We start from the raw sequence: 17,131 nt of genomic DNA on the forward strand, positions 1-17,131 counted from the left end.
TTAAATAACTAGTAAGTGAGTAAATAGCCCGACAGATTAGCAAGATGAAGTGGCAATGGGCAGGGCACACCGCAGAACTGACGGCCGATGGGGCAGCATCAGCATCCAGCAAGTTCTGGAGTGGAAGCCACGTACCGGAAAGCGCAGCATAGGACGTCCACGCACAAGGTGGACCGAAGACCTGATAAAGGTAGCAAGAAGATGCGGGATACAGGCAGCTACCAATCGGCATTAAGGAAATCTACGGCCACTATAGTTGAAATGATAATGATATGATTAGTAAATAAGAATAAGATAAATGAGCGTAACCGTAGCCGCCTTTATTATTCGTGGAAAGCCGAGAATCGCGATGATGGAATGTAACGGCAGTACGTAGAAGACAGCAAACACGCCCATAAAGTTTATTTATAACGCACCAACAATAAAGATGTAGTAATATGTACTGCTCGTCTTACGGCGTGGAAATAAGTAAAGATATTGCTTCAAACTGCCTATTTATGCTCTAGTTTTGGAGCCCTAACCTGTGCCCTAATTGAAAACATTCCATTGTTGGCAAGAGATCTTTAAGCCCGATTCCAGCGGAAAGAAGATGTTTGAATAACCAACCGAACCAAAGCTGAACGGAGAGGTGATGTGGAAGTAACGTAATCGCAATAAAAATCGGAAAACCTAAGCCTAGGCGCAGACCACCGATTTTTAGTCGGCCGATAGTTGGGCCCGATTCTAATTTGTATGAAGGATCAATCGGCTTCCATGCATGCCCATACTGATTAACTGCCGGACTAAACCATGCCGACTCGGTGGTCTTCGCCTAGGTTTATTATTAGAGCATGAATGAAAAAAATATTATACCTATTTTTTTTTATTACGCAATGTTGTTAGTACCTAACTAAAGTAACATGCGACATTTCAACATTTCCTCTGAGTATAATTTTCCCGAGAAAATATTTCTTGAGACTTATTTTAGTTGCCCTTAGTAACATTAGCTAGCTTGTGCGAGAACTCTATCAATCTCTATCACAGACCCTGCTAGATTGATATAGGTAATACCCGATACATATCCCCCTAATTTATTTAATTATTATCTTGCAATATCGTGGTCAGACAGGTCAGATCAAGAGGTGAGAAAAATAATCTCCCACAAACAGCTATCCAAACAAAAAATGTCAACACGAAAGCAATTAACTTTTATATTAACGGACGCACGGCAATTAAGAGTCCGCAGTGCACACATAATTATCTGAAACTTGCGCTTTGGGCCCTGGACGGGAATTTATATTCCGACAATGAGCTGAATGCTCGCACAGGGCGGTAGCTAGGGCGAGCTGCGGGCGCGATGGGGCTCGAATGCTCGATTAGATTTCATAAAAGTTTTCAAGAGTCCACAGTGCACACATAATTATCCGAAACTTGCGCTTTGGGCCCTGTACGGGAATTTATATTCTGACAATGAGCTGAACGCCCCTCGCAGGGCCTAAACTAGGGCGAGCTACGGGTGCGCTGGGGCCCGATGAGATACCTAAACTTAAAAAAAGTTTTCACACACTGCAGTTCACACATATTATTATCTGAAACTTGCGCTTTGGGCCCTGTGCGGGAACTATATTCCGACAATGAGCTGAATGCTCTCCCAGGGCCGTAGCTAAGGCGAGCTAAGGCGAGCTACGGGCGCGCTGGGGCCCAATTAGATACCTAAACTAAAAAAAAGTTTTCACAACTTAAGAGTCTGCAGTGCACACATATTATCTGAAACTTGCCATTTGGGCCCTGGGCGGGAGCTTATTTGGGTGAATATCAACAAACTCGTTTTTTGCCTAATTCCGGTGGCGAATTTTAATTTCCACTTTCCAAAACTTTTTTGTGGCAGAAATAATAGTAAATAACTTGTATTATTCAATGATATGGTAGAGATCAAAATATTATTAATACTTCTCGAGATATGTCAATTTGAAATTATCAAGAGCCACCGAAATTGTATTTGAGCCACCGGAATTAAGAACCGATCCACCGAAATGTATTTATACAGCGGACTTCGGAATGTTACGGATGATTGTCTCAAATTACTTATTTATTTGTAATCAATTAAGTATTTTTATCCAGTAAAGATGTTTATAATTAAAAACAATATTCAGGCCTGTGTTGTGACCCTAAAAAAGCATCAAATCTTCCCACGTGAGTAGTAATAGCCGACTAAGGAATCAAAATACTGGAGGGTGGGCTGCAGCATCTTTCCGGGTATTATACTACCATACTGGAACTACCAACCAGCCTGCTAAGCATGGTGATAATGGCAAAATCCCTCCATAGAGAACAAATCCAAAACTTTCTGACTCTAGCCGCCAACAGCCCCGTTATTCTAGAGTCATCACAAAGACATCATACATGACTCTCAAACCCAGAAACCAACTCTAGTCCCGGGAGGGCGACCAACTGCCCCAGGTTGGTGTTAGGTTTATCTTCCATAAGTAAAAATATTGGTCCAGGCTAGCCAAGTTTTCATGATGGTATCATACATATCCTATACCCAGAATTACGCAACTAATTATTCGCTAAAGACCATGCGAACTGGAGATTAAGTATGAAGATATTTCTAGATCTATACCAGCTACTGAACTAACACATTACATATTTGTGACAGGGTAATTTAACGGAAAACTATTCAAACCTAGCGAAAATGAGCTAGATGAAAGTACTACAATTAAGAAACGGAGGACTAAATCCAGCCAGCCTCATAGAGAGAGAAGGCCTAGCAAAAGATGCCAGAACTGTAAAAGCGTACTGAGCTGCACCCTAATAGTTACTGCAAAAATCAAAATGTAGTAATCATTTTTAGACGAACAGGCAATTTAATCACATTTGCATTCTCCGATCACCACACAGCTTATGATCGCAGTCTATGAAGGAACACTATCTGCGGTTGCGATCCTCATCAGTGAGGGACCGAGGAAGAAGAAGAAGTCATCACCGAAATAGAAGAATGCCGAATAAAAGATGCTCAAAAGCTGTCGACTGATGAAGCCTAAGCCACGATCAGTGCCAATCCAGCTCCAAAGCCTCACGAATTTTCATCTCGAGTGGCAGAATAGATTGCAACCTACGAGACTAGGGAAATTTTAGCTGTTTTAGGACTATTCTCATCTGTTTTTAAGATTCTGCTTGGTATCGATGTATAAATAGCTATCCANCTATATCCACGAATAACATTTCTGTTAATGCATTTTACGTTGTACTAGTTATTGTTACTCGTATTTGATGCTAGTAATAAATCACAATTTTGTATTTAATTTCCAGAAAAGTTAAAACTTTATGTGCCTAGTAAATCGGGCGGGAATTCCATCCTGTTTTACTTTAGTAGGCCTACGTGGTCAGATCAAAGCCAATTTTCGGTTTAATTTGTCAAAATGGGATTGGCACTTTAGTCATGTAATTACTGCAAAAACAATTTAAAGAATAGGTTTGGTCGACGGTCGCGTTATAGTATAGTGATAACTATGACTGAGACTTGCCTATAAAGTTTAATATTTCAAAGAGGTGTATTTCGCACTTGATTTTTCTATTGAGTGCCAGCCATGGATGTTGGAGCGGAGCAGGCAACGTGTTAAATACAATCAGGCGTGCGGGAGTGACAGTTTGACGGCCGCCCGCGTCAATACTGAGCGTCGAGCTTTAAATTGGACGTTTATTTGCGACGCCAATCACACCGGGACTCCTTGAGCGGTATTTTGCGGGGTGGATAGCTGAGGACGTCATTAAATTAATTAAATTTTTAATCTTTTTTTGTGGGACCGTTATCATTCGGTCTTGCGCCGAACCAGCCGAACGTCATTGATCTGGTTATCATCAGTTTGTATTTTATTTCCTACAAGACCAAAACTTTTTTAAAAATAATTCCTTATAGCATTAAGTTCGACTTATGTATCAAATTAGTACGGCATTAAAGAATGAATGAATAAACAAATAAAACCTAGCATCAATTGTGCTATTTTCTATCAGTGACAGTTTGTGATTGAGCGATAGCCGTTGCAAATGATGATAAAGCTCGATCCTTGTCAATCCGTCAACGCTCAACGTCACAATAAAACAATACTGGAACGCAATAAACACTTTTATTATGATAAGTCCGTCGTCGTTATCCTCTAAAGTGGCTTGCAATGCTCGCTCACGGTTCGAAATATTATAAAAGCGATCGACCATTCGTTACTGACGTAATACGAGTATGATGAAATGTAGTAGTCTCACCCCTATAAGTCTAGAACTCTTGTTTGTAAGCACATGATTTTTGAAATATGTGCTGTTTCTGGTGCATTATCATTAGCAGCAACGATGCGACGTCTAACTCCAAATATTCGTTTTCATCTTATGACTTTATGAGGTAACTACATACGTTTTTATCGCAGAAATTGCCAAAAAGTAAAAACAAACTAAACGTGTTACTTTACTTTAAGATTGCACCGTTTCTAAGTGTTAGGGACAATAATAGGAATGAACCTACTGTAACCACGTAGTTTGTGACTACCGACTCAAAGCGCTCGCAGTTATTGTAGATAAAAAATCCATCCGCAAAGAAGGGACAGCGGTATTGCTTTTATTTCAATATTTTAAGGCGGTATGAAACGAATCCGATTCCGTTTCAACTAAATCGATATCCGTTGGAATACTTTTAAATTTAATTTTATGTGAAAACATTCCTTTGTGCAGAATAAATACGAATTTCTAAATCTTTAATATTGTAGGTAGTTCTCTAAATGAATCAAATCAAAGAATGTTGACGCTACGATCAAAGTTAATTAAAAATGTTCATTTACCTATTTCTTTTTTTATCGCAGAAAGCAATTTCATTATTAATTTTATGTTAATTTATTCTCTCTCATCCCATCTCAGCATGTAAAGGTTTTGTTAATTATACAATAGGTTTCCCATGTCCAGACTCCAGACTAACCCATTCAGACCACCCAAGGCGTTAAATATAAGTTAATATTGTCTCACCACAGTTGATGTGGCATAGTGATAAACCGTCATCGACACGGGCACTAAACTTCGTGAGATGTTAGCCGCCATGTTGGCAAATGTCACTTGGCACTTGGCAGCCTTCGCATAAACTCGCACGAGGGAAGACTGGCAGCTATTTTGTAATATCTGATCCGTAAAACGTTATGGAAGCCTTTTGCATAAAAGTTTTTCACTTTATCGGCAGCTAGATCAATAGTGTATGTATGTTTATTAGATGTCTGTCATATCAGAAGAGAGAACAACTCATTGAGAGCCATTACATGTTGACCTTGAGACCACTCTTATCCCAAAATTAAATAAAGAGCATTCTCTCGTAATATTTGTACAAAAAACAATTCATCATCCGTACATTTTGACCTTTTTTCACACAAATCAAGATTTTTTTTTGTGATTATTGTGACACTTCACATTTCATGTCAACACAGAGAGCTTACAGCCGACCACCGAATGCAAACAAAAGGCATTATACCAGCATCGGCCGTATCTCACGAATCTCTCTCTGGATTCACTGTTTGGGTCACTTGGCCTAATTATAAGTGTTGAATTGAATACTCCCCAATCACTTATCGGTAAAATAATTTAAAATAGTGTAGGTGTAGGGTTTCTGCTCGAGCTTTCTCGAACTCGAGAAAACTCGAGAAATTTGGCTTCATTCGAGACGAGAAAAAAATTACCGGAGCTCGAGAATTCTCGAGTTTCGATTTTGAAGTTTTAATATTCTTGAAAGCCTATTTTCTTAGACAAAAGTAAGTTTTTAATTATTTAATAGGTTAACGTTGCGTTTAGACTGGCCTAGTCTTTCGTTTTTTTAACTAATTTGATTTGCAAGTAATGATCTTAACCGAAACTAATAATGTTCACCTACGAGTATGCTATATTTTATTATGTTTGTATAACTGACTGATTTAAACAATTTAAAGACTGAACATTTTTTGCTGACTATCTGTTAGTTTAGGTTACTCGTAAATACGTTTATTCAAGTCGTTATCTTTAAGTTTAAAAATTTATTTAAAAGTTTTTTTTTGTTTGTAAATGTAGGTTTATTATCGTAATTTTTCTATTAATTTGGACTTGTGTTCTTTGGAAAACAAGTGATTCAATTGGAGCTCCAGATATGTATGGTTATTTATCCTTAAAGTACACGCGACTTAATGACTTTTGTTCCTTTAGTTAATTACTAAGTTATAATTATCCTACTATTATAAATGCGAAAGTTTGTGTGGATGTCTGGATGTTTGTTACTCTTTCACGCAAAAACTACTGAACGGATTTTGTTGAAACTTTACAGTATTATTGATTATAACCCAGACACATTATAACATTAATAAAAACCCGTGTTTTTTATTAAATTTCAACCGATTTCAACAGTTTTAATTAAAAGACTCGAGACCCGAGAAAACTCGAGACTTTGGCCTCGAGAATTCCCGAAACTCGAGAAAAAAAATAAGTCGAGAAATCAGAAACCCTATGTAGGTGGTAGTGTGGTTCACCCTTATTTTCCACAAGGAGTTGAAAAGAGCTGACAAAAGCTGCATCTACGAGTACAATGTCTGGCTTCTAGATCCAGATAAGTGTTCCTCCACGAATTCTCAACGTAAACACGTAATTTCACGGCGTTCGTTCCCCATTGTCTCTGGAATTTTGTTTTCACAAGCGTCAAAAAGAGTTTTGTTATCTCTCGAAGTGTGGCCATTCATTCGGTAATGTTTACCCGCAGGTGTCCCGGCCCTGAATGCAAAGTCTTATTTCGTAGCCTTTATTTGGGTACGTGTTACGCGAACCAGTCACGTAAACCGCTTTATAAAGCCTAGAATAGATTGGGTGGTTCAGATGTTCATTTCTGGGCTCCGATAATTTCGCTTCATTGAAAAAGGATTTGCGTAGGCAATGTAACCCTTTATTTAGGGACTGATATCTACCTACACAGTACACAGCCGATGCAAATTGAGATAATCCTTTTTGTGTTATTTAAACAAATAACATACATAAATGTAGGTGGGCGTACGCCTCATTATTCATTACATGTTATCTGCTAAGGCAATGTTAACTTTGTGTTCTTAATGACGTCAAATCCGAAACAACAGTTACAAATAACAGTTAATGAAACGTAATCACTCTACCCAGGTATTGATAACCTCTGTACCGTAACTCGCAAGTGCAACCATACCCTTCCCTCCCTCCACTTGTATTGCATCTACGATGACCCAGGATAATGCAGCCACGACCGCCAGATCCCTTTATGTGTAAGGAGTCCCCAGATTTCTGTACATACTCGTACAGTGATAGTTAAACTGTATAGCCCTCTATCATTAGTTTCACGATTTGCAGTCTGATTCATAAACCTTGCATTTCATATTTTTCACCACTTGAAAATGGTGGCGTCTCTACAATTACTATTATATTATAAAAAAAAGATTGGAAAACGTTTGAATAAATCCGGCGATTGCAATATTAAACCTGATGCTCAAGACGTGTAAGGTAACATCACTTATAATATGAGTGTGTTCAAAACTGTCCCTGATCTGATGTTAGAAACGAATGCCTGTTGTATAACTTGGTTTTATTACGTTTAGTTGTATCCACATCATTAAAGTGTAGTCGCATCTGCTAAGGCCGCATGCGGGCGGAGATAACGCGAGCCTACGACAGTCATTATTCCGCGCCCTAGGGCCCGGGCAAGGGGCTATATTCGGTCCAGATGCGAAAAGGGATAAAAGCGGAATAGAAGTAATGCATTAGCAGCGATTATTCTTTGTTAGTGCTCGCAAAGGTTTGATATCATATAACACTATTTTTCTATATGGTTAAATGTAGGATGTTGCCGATATAACCTTACTTAAAGAATATATCACAGGACCACTAATTTGTACAAAGCTCTGTGCGTACACAGCTATTGGCTAACCTAGCCCCAGTTTCACACTCGGTAGAGCAGTAGCGCCCATCCGGCCGGACGACTCTCGGCTCAATACCGTTGCCGGTTCAGGGCCTGGGGGAAATAGATATCCATTATTTAAAACCCTATTTTTGCCCGCATTGCCTAAACTCGGTTGCTATCGGTCTCCTTCACTCATCTTAAAATGCTATCTTGAGAACGACAAGAACCGAAAATAACGAATCTCGTTGCAGAAACCTCTTAGTTTCGGAAATTCGGGATCAAAGTAATCCCAACGAAGTAATCCTTCAAGCACGCCGGTCCGGGAATCAATAACATTTTTTCTGCTTTGTGTTTAGGCTTTTTCTCTAACTAGCCCATTTCAGCAGACCCGAAAGTTTTCGTTATTGTGATAAGGGTCTACGTAAATCATATTTTGCTCACTCACCATAACATTAACACTTGACTCTTAATATTTTTGTTCAAACTTTTTGTTTTTTCTGAATAAAAAGTAATAAAAGGCGTATCTCTCATACGCCTGTTTGGTAACTAGCCTGAACTACGCGGAGCTGGCAGCACCGCAGGTCCGGCCGCGAAAAATATTTTGTTTTTACTTTATTCAATTCCGAAAAGTACGACTTTGAATCCCAACTTCGGATTGGTACAGTGCCCAGAATGTTGCGGAACTCTGCAAGTTTTAAAATGCAGTAGTCTATCTCGTTTTTCGTAAATATATTAACATTTTAACATGTGAAACAAGATTCATTTTAAATGTGTTAAATTATTTTCGCTTATTTTAATGTAAATAAATCAATGTCATCTTTAGCCAAGACTTCATAATACTTTAACACATTTTTTATGTAATGTTAAAGTCACGTGGAAGTCAACAAAAACTCTTCAGCGTTTTGTAGTCACTTTATTTTTATCTCGCCTCGTAAAATACTACAAACGTTTAACATACCAATACGTCAACACCACTCGACTACATTTCAACGATTCTCGTATCAGATTTTTGTACTTATGCATGTTTCATTAAATGTCAATTGTTAATTCTTTTATGACGAATTATCGTTATTAGCACATTAGTGCTAATTATAAATGTGAGCAACACACCTCTCATCTTAACCTTTATTACGTGCAATGGGAATCTAAACGAACAATGGCTATTTTGCAACTCTATATTCAATAACATAACAAAACTCACTGGAAAACTAAAAATTACATTGCGCATGTGTTCATAACATCATTAACTTCGAAATATCTAACAACGTTAATTAACGAAAAACTTCACACTGGATTATCACGCCTCCGAATATGCAGGTCGCATTCATTTAGCTTTGCCCAATTTTTCAAATTTTCTGTTTTGCAATGGGTATTTAAAAAGAGATCATATTTTTTTTGCACTGGAGTGTACATTAAAGGTTTTAGACATGTCATTGAACCCACTATTATCGCTTTTTGGTCGTAAGTGGCTAAAACACTTCCTGTCATTGTTTGTGCTCCTTATAGGGACTATAAATTGGGAAGACGGCTGAAGGTGTGACATGTTCTTTACAAAGTAGCCTTTGACATCGCGTTTTGCAACTTGAAAGACACGACTTATACATAAATGTATATGGTAAATAAACATTTATTAATATTACAATGTCATGTGAATATCTGTCTTCAGTTTCAGGCTATTTTAAATCAATGTGTAATTTTTAAATTATACTTGAAGGCCATTTCATTGAAAGATTTTAACTTTAAATTTTTGTAATTGATTTACAAAATTGTGATAAGGATGTCTCTTTCAAACTTAATTATAATCAACTCTCGCTTTCATCCTGGCGACGATCCCGGGCGCTCATTTTACCGTCTGTTATTTGCTTCGTTTCGGGTGTTTCGTGGTGATAAATCAGGGCCATCCCTAATTTGAAACGTTCCCGAGCCCTGCCCTGCCCGGCTGTGCCTCTGCCTAGGTCGTTGCTCTCAGGCCCACCTACTGGGCACAGCCCGGGTAAAACATCTAGCACAGAATTAGGGATTTAATCAAGGATCAAATTAAATAGGGTTACTGTAAAGATTTTACTTGTCCTTTTCAAAACACGCCGACCGTAATGGGAACTCACCCCAGACCCGTATACTCAATGGTACCTTACATCTCGATTTGATTCTTAATAAGAGCTCATTTACATCATAATGGTCACAGGCCCCATTTGAAATTACCAGTTATTTCGTACTCATAAAACTGGATATACCACAATAACGGTAATAAATATTTTCTAGGATACGAAATGATCAAATGATTTCTATAAAAACGTTATGTAATTAATTAGTCAGTTTCTGAGACAACTCTTAGAAGATTTATAACGCTTATTTTAAATGATAACGCGCCTAAACACGCAAGTCTCCAGCCACTAAACTTAGCTCAGTCACTAGACGCCTCAGTTTAAGCCAGTTACTTTTAATTTCGACAAACATTTAGTACGTATAAAAGAGAAACACTTGTAGGCACCTAATCGGACCAACAACTAAACCCTTCACCTTCAGGCATAAAGGCTTTCGCATAATTATTGTTATGAACGTAGCATATTTATTTACAGTTGAATTTACTGCGAAGGCGTCTTTGTCTATTACTTATGGAATACCCTTCAACGTACCCGTAACGTAATACTAGATAGGGTTGTCACTATGCCTATTCTACGTTAAAAACAAAATAAAACATACACGTCTACCTCAAACTAAATGCGAATCCTTTAAACTCGCATCTTCAGTTAAGCAACTTCTAAATTGGTTTAGCGAACGAACAAGAATGGGCAATTTGTTAATATGAAACCAAACACTTACTTAATTATTGTAAACGGCTGATAAGCTTTTTGTAATGGCTTAAAGTGCTTTACGAAGTACACATGTTCAATATTGATATAGGTATTAGGATAATACAAATCTGAAAACTATAATATAGATTCCAGTTCCATGGTTACCAAAGTTATTTGAATTCAATACCCATAATGATTCAATGCGACGCTTTAATCCCCGGCTGTTCTGAATGTGCTGTACCACTGGCATCCCTATTTCCCTTGCGATATTATCTCGGCCCTACTCCGAACGATAATAATCGCAAGGGCAGCCCTAACGGTCCTTTTAACGCGAGGGTTCGCTTCGGCTCTACAATACCGATTGCATTCTTCAATTGTCGTTTTTGTGTACGACTCCATGTTTTCGAAAGGTTTTCGAGAGTCCAAATGGCCTGGCAGATTATGAGGTCCGTAGGTAGACGTATTCTTGAGTCTCCATTCATAGCAGCTCTTGCTTGCCATTAGTTTAATAAGACACCTGTTATGTGAACTCCTTTCAAGATACTTTTACCTGAGCCATTATGTGTTTTGGATATTAGGGATCTTGTGGCGGTTACCACTGTACTATCTTGTTTCAAGTTAGGTAGTTGTAATAGAATTATCGTCTAACGAAACTTGTAGTTGAGTACACGGCGAAAATAAACAATATTAGTTCAGTTTCAATAGAAAACTATTCGTTTACTTGTTCAGTCACGCACGAAGATGCTCGCAAGTAGTGTCTATCACAACAATCGATATGGTAATTATGAACTTTGGGCTCGCAGTTGTGTCAATACGTCACGATCCTGGTAGCAGCGATTGTTGATAGTTTCCAACTTATTTCATTGTCATGGTAATGCGTTTAGGGTCTGAAGAGTTTATAATTCTCTGACTGAGCCTCGTAACTAAGTGCGCTTAGCGTGGCTTCCTTTGTGAAGCAAAGTTGTCATGGTATAGGTATAGTTGAGGATTTTGTATGGGCCACTTTCTAGATTCGATTCAACAAAACATTTATTTTACACTAGCTTTCCGCCCGCGGCTTCGCCCGCGTGGAATTTTGTCTGTCACAGAAAAACTTTATCGCGCGCGTCCCTGTTTCAAAAACCGGGATAAAAACTATCCTATGTTCTTTCCCGGGACTCAAACTATCTCTATGCCAAATTTCATCAAAATCGGTTGCGAGGTTTAAGCGGGAAAGCGTAACAGACAGACAGACAGACAGACAGACAGACAGAGTTACTTTCGCATTTATAATATTATTTGGGATTTGGGATGGGATTATCATTTCATAGTGTGTCTAATGTGTAAATTGGGGATTGAAATATTCGATGAATCGACGAATAAATCGATCAATTCAGATTGATAGGCTAAAGAAAATATTTAATGTAGCGTAAAAATAATATTATACTGAACACATGTTACGAGTATGTGTTGGTAATAAAGTGTTATTTTTTTTTTTTTAAATTGATGTATTATTTAGACACTTATTTCTTTTATTGTTCACAGGGCAGTAACAGACCCACGCGATGGCCGGCGTGTCGCCCTAAAGAAGCTGCCCAACGTTTTCCAGTCGCTCGTGTCATCCAAGCGCGTCTTCCGCGAGCTCAAAATGCTCTGCTTCTTCAAACATGAAAACGTAAGTGACTACAAACATCTGTTCTATGTGAGTCATCATCATCAGGCAACTTTATAGCTGGATGTAGGCCGCTTCAAAGTAGTTCAAAGCATACAACCACCAAGCCTACAACAGTAGCTTGTAACTTTACGTAGAGTCACTCATTAAATAACTTTTATTAAGCGTGTAAATGAAAATTGGTCTTTTTATGTTTGGATATTGTACACCAAACCGCTATCAAATGAAACTCCCAAGTTTCATGTAATGTGATTTTTATCCACGGAAACCAGGTCGTTTGTAGTCAGCCCACACAAGGCTATTGGATAGAGACTCAAGGTCCCAACTGCTGCCAGACTGTAATTATGAAGAATGTAATTAGTCATTACTATTCATTACTACACTACGCCTTTACCGAAAAAACAAATGTGATTAAAAAAACACCTATGTTTTGAATGCTGTAGCGGTAATAAACTCCTGCTTGCAAACTTCATATTGAGCTAAATTAAGTTGGCCGTTTCGCGCGCACTTCTCTTATTTTCTGGCGCAAGTCTGTGGCCAGCGACTAAAACCTAATGAAGCGAACATTCTACATACGCAATTCTTGGGTATTTTCTTTGACCGATAAAACACTACAGAGAAGTACACTACCTCTATAGATAAGTATTTCACCGCGTAATTAGGTGCTTGTTTATCTTGAAGAAGTTCGTACTCTGGGACAATATCGGCAGTCATTGAGTTCCAGTACAGTACCCAGCTGTTCATGACAAAAAATTCAGAGAAAACTTTGTGCGGGTTGTTGGAAAACATAAAAATGGCACGCCAACCTGCGTCTTGGTCCACCAAGGTGGAAGAGGTCTGGTGGAATGTCTCAGTAAATATTTTATTATACACAGACATCGCGTAAACCTATCATCTTAAGCGAATGCCCGACCAAGGCTGACTTTATTACACATATTTTACTTTTAAGATGTAGTTAATGCATTGGACTAGCTTATCTTTCTAATTACGAAAGTACACTCGGTCCTATTTCGTTGGCAAATATCTAATTCAAAGGGCATTTCTATTTGCATTCGTGTTCTGCCAAAACAGCTCCATATTGCTTTTGTTTTTGGCAAGAATTTCAGTGGAAATACGAACGAAAAACAGATACTAAGTTGCAATTTGTTTGTTCATTCTGTTTGTACGATGTAAGTCGCAAAGCCTTCCCAATTAGTAAACATTAAACGTGTTGGAATATTTGAATTGATATGATTTATTTACAGCATAAATGGTTATTCCGCCGGATCGGCTGAATGTTGTTCATTTACGGAAACTGTCGTCAATTAACGCGGGTGTTATTCCCGCGCTCCGAACGCAGGCGGCGATCAAATTGATGCAGCTTATCAACACATTTATTTACATTATTAATTAGAGAACCGCCGGGACTCGAGTCTTCCAGTGACTTGGCTCACTTATAGCTTGGTCCAAGGCCCAAGTCACTGGTTTGAATTTTTAAATAGCTTTTATTTCATCAGTGACTGGGCTAACCTCTAAGATTCTAGAGTAGATTTTTGTTGATTTGGTGTTTAATTTATTAATAAAACATTGAAGGTGGGCTCATTCACTGGAAGAACAACTATTTAAAAATTCAAACCTGCGACTTGGCCCGTGGACCAAGCTAAAAGTGGGCCAAGTCACTGGATGACTCCGGGACTCAACTAGCGCCGATATCTGTACACAAAAAAGTATTTAACAACACACACAAAAACGTATGCATAATAAGTTGGCAAACCCAATATATGATAGTTGTAATGCCAGTTAATTAAGTCCTTAACTATAATTAAAGACCAGATTACTGAAATACCTAACAACATGCCTGAGCTTTTAGTACACGGCTTGAACTGATTTTATCAAAAGAACTGTTGTGATGTCGAACTTTAGCTTATAAATACACTGTTACTACCACTATTTTCGTAGCCTGATTCTGTGTGTTTATTTATTATGTGACCCAAAAAGGCGAGTTCTTACAAGAATCAGACCGGAATAGGTTATTTTTATTCCTTTACCTACTTACTGGCGACTGAATTTATCAGTGGACTGAATGAGCTTCCTTATCAAGTTATTTAGTTTTTTATATGATGAATGTGCTTGCATTTGATAACAATCTCCCCCGAGTGTTGCCGATCGCCGATGTAATCTACGGTAGAGCTTTAGTAGTGAATTGGCAGGTTTATCAGTCAATTACAGTAGGTACAGCTAATTTTCGTGTCCATTCAAAAACGGGTGTCATTTGGTAATTGCGTGTCATAGAATACGCGCCGCTTGAGCCGTTGCACCATTAAGGATTTATCACACTGGATGCGATCTGCGGTCAGGTTAAACCGAACGCAGCCCGCAATATGAATAAACAACATTGTCGGTCTCTACAATTACATAATACCTACATATTACATACAATTTGCACTACGCGATCTGGCCGTGTGGGTACGAGGAGAGAACGCTGACAGATTGCTTTGTTACGACCGCTGACATCAGAATGTCTTGCCCAAATCGCTGATCGACAATGTTGTTCATACATGATGCGGGCTGCGTTCACTTTGAGCTGACCGCATACCGCAGAACGCATCCAGTGTTGCAAATCCTTTATGGAAATAGAGTCAGATTGGACATTATCATTTATCACGAGTAATTATAATGCGCCGTGCGCTCTCATAATTAATTCATTTTCGTGTTTTATCGATCGGTGCATTGTTAGCGGTTTGTGTCGCGTATAAACACAGATAATACATTCGGACGGCAAATTGGATCCGTTGTTGTGTTATGGCCGATCGGAGGTATTGTCTGCTGAATGATGTGTTAATCGCGTTGAGGGTTGTCATGAAGAAATTCGGAAAGGCCAGAGAATATCTGGCTATTTTACTCATTAAAATAATATTTAAAAACCAATGCGCTGGCCAATACTGGCCATGTTTTCTAGTTTGATTGGAAACACAGATTATTATTAATAAATAACTGAAATCGAATTAGCAATTCCGGGAAAACCAATAGGTGGGAAAACCATAATAATCGCTTCTGCTGCGAGGTGTCATGCTAAACAATCAAAAATATCATTAGTAATATGAAAAGTTTGCCTGCAAGTAATTTTCGAACCTATTACCATCCAAGCCGGACTGAGTGTACCGACAAACTGATTTGTAGGTATGCAGCACTTTATATTTTTTCGCTGTCTCGTAGAAGTGTCTTTGTGCTCTCGTTATATTTTAATTAGTCAATAAAATATGAACCAAATTGTAGATCGTTAGCGAACATCTTTTGTTATTAAAAGTTAATTATGTTTAAACGTCCATTCCTTCTAGCCGGTTGGGACATACATTTCACAATTAAACGCACGCAGTTTTCATTCAATTACTTTAGTTCTCATAAAAAAATGTTGAGGTCACGAACTCTTTACTCATTCAAAAATATTTTTCCAAGAAAGATATTTTACGTTAACTGTTAACGTAATTAAATATTTGATGAATTTTATATGAAGCTTTTTAATCTGCTTATTGGCGTAGAGTTTGCCGACCTTACGAAGCTTTGATTGAATGAGATCCTTTTTAAAGTAATTAACGTTATAAAGTCAACTGACAGTGTAATAAATATACACGACTGATGTTTAATTACGAAGGTAAACAAGTTAATTCAGTATCTTTCATCTTTCCAGGTACTATCGGCGTTAGACATCCTCCAGCCGCCAAGCCTCGACTTTTTCCAGGAAATGTATCCTTTTTCATTAATGATAAAATGTAGTTAACATGTGCTGGGTAAGTGTCTTTAGACTCTTTAGACAGGTGAGTGTAAGGATGGCGCGTTAACGGGCCGGGGAACGCAAGCGCATCGGGGCGCATTGACCTCCCACACACATAGGGTAACCAGAAAAATGTCTCTCTCTAATAGCCTGGAATGAGGATCAGTACTGTTGTAGAAAATTCAATAAAACTAGTATCTACGTTAATCTTTAAGACATAAGAAAGATATATCTTTTTGAATTATCCAAATCGGACCATTACTTACGAAGATATTAAGTAATAAACATAGGCCGTTTTTGCCGCTAAAAGTCAACGTACGCAAGGCCGCGTGACGTCATTATATCCGAATCGAGCGCAGCCGGCGTACTTTTTTACTACGAAATAGACGTCGTAGGATTGTAATATTTTTTTGCCTTATTAGTTATCATAGCAGTAACCATCAAAAAAAATTTCGTGCTTCTAGCATCAATGTCCATGTTTTATTAAATCGGGACCACCGTGCGGCGTACTAATGGGATGGAAAATATTTTTTTCCGGCTAAACTATCAGTTTTAGAAAAAAACTTTTAATAACATTTATTCTTCAAAATAAAGTAACCTATCGACCAGTAATTATTGCTATGTCCAAAAACCACATTTTCATAGGATTCGATGCAATGCGGAGACGCGGTTGGGGTGAGTGTAACTAATGATTGTTTGTATTGAACATAATAATACTTAATATGATGCTAATACCCNTATTCACCCATTTATTTATTTAATTACTAGCTGTTGCCCGCGGCTTCACCCGCGTGAAATTCAGTTTTCCACAGATCGTCATAAATTATAGCCTATATGTTATTCTGGGTTATAAACAATAATACTGTAAAGCTTCATTAAAACCCGTTCAGTACGTTTTGCGTGAAAGAGGAACAAATATCGAGACATCCATACAAACTTTCGCATTTATAATATTAGTAGGATTTGCTTGTCACATGGTAATACGAGTACAGGTTTCGACAATGAGTAGAACGCTCTCACAGGGTCGTAGCTAGGACGCGCTATCTATA

General features: G+C 38.2%; 1 protein-coding gene across 1 annotated transcript in view; it reads left to right on the plus strand.

The window, feature by feature from the left end:
- The window catches only part of LOC114360155 (serine/threonine-protein kinase NLK-like), an 80,606-nt gene extending 64,502 nt beyond the window's left edge, over positions 1–16,104 (plus strand). The window contains exons 2-3 of the mRNA XM_028314736.1: positions 12,205–12,334; positions 15,999–16,104. Of these exons, the coding sequence (XP_028170537.1) occupies positions 12,205–12,334; positions 15,999–16,088 (220 nt within the window). The 3' untranslated portion in view covers positions 16,089–16,104. The remainder of the gene's footprint in view (positions 1–12,204; positions 12,335–15,998) is intronic.
- Positions 16,105–17,131: the final 1,027 nt, after the last annotated feature.

This window comes from Ostrinia furnacalis, unplaced genomic scaffold, assembly GCF_004193835.3.
Source record: "Ostrinia furnacalis isolate ACB-3 unplaced genomic scaffold, ASM419383v2 OfSCF4909, whole genome shotgun sequence".
Classification (NCBI taxonomy): Eukaryota; Metazoa; Arthropoda; class Insecta; order Lepidoptera; family Crambidae; genus Ostrinia; species Ostrinia furnacalis.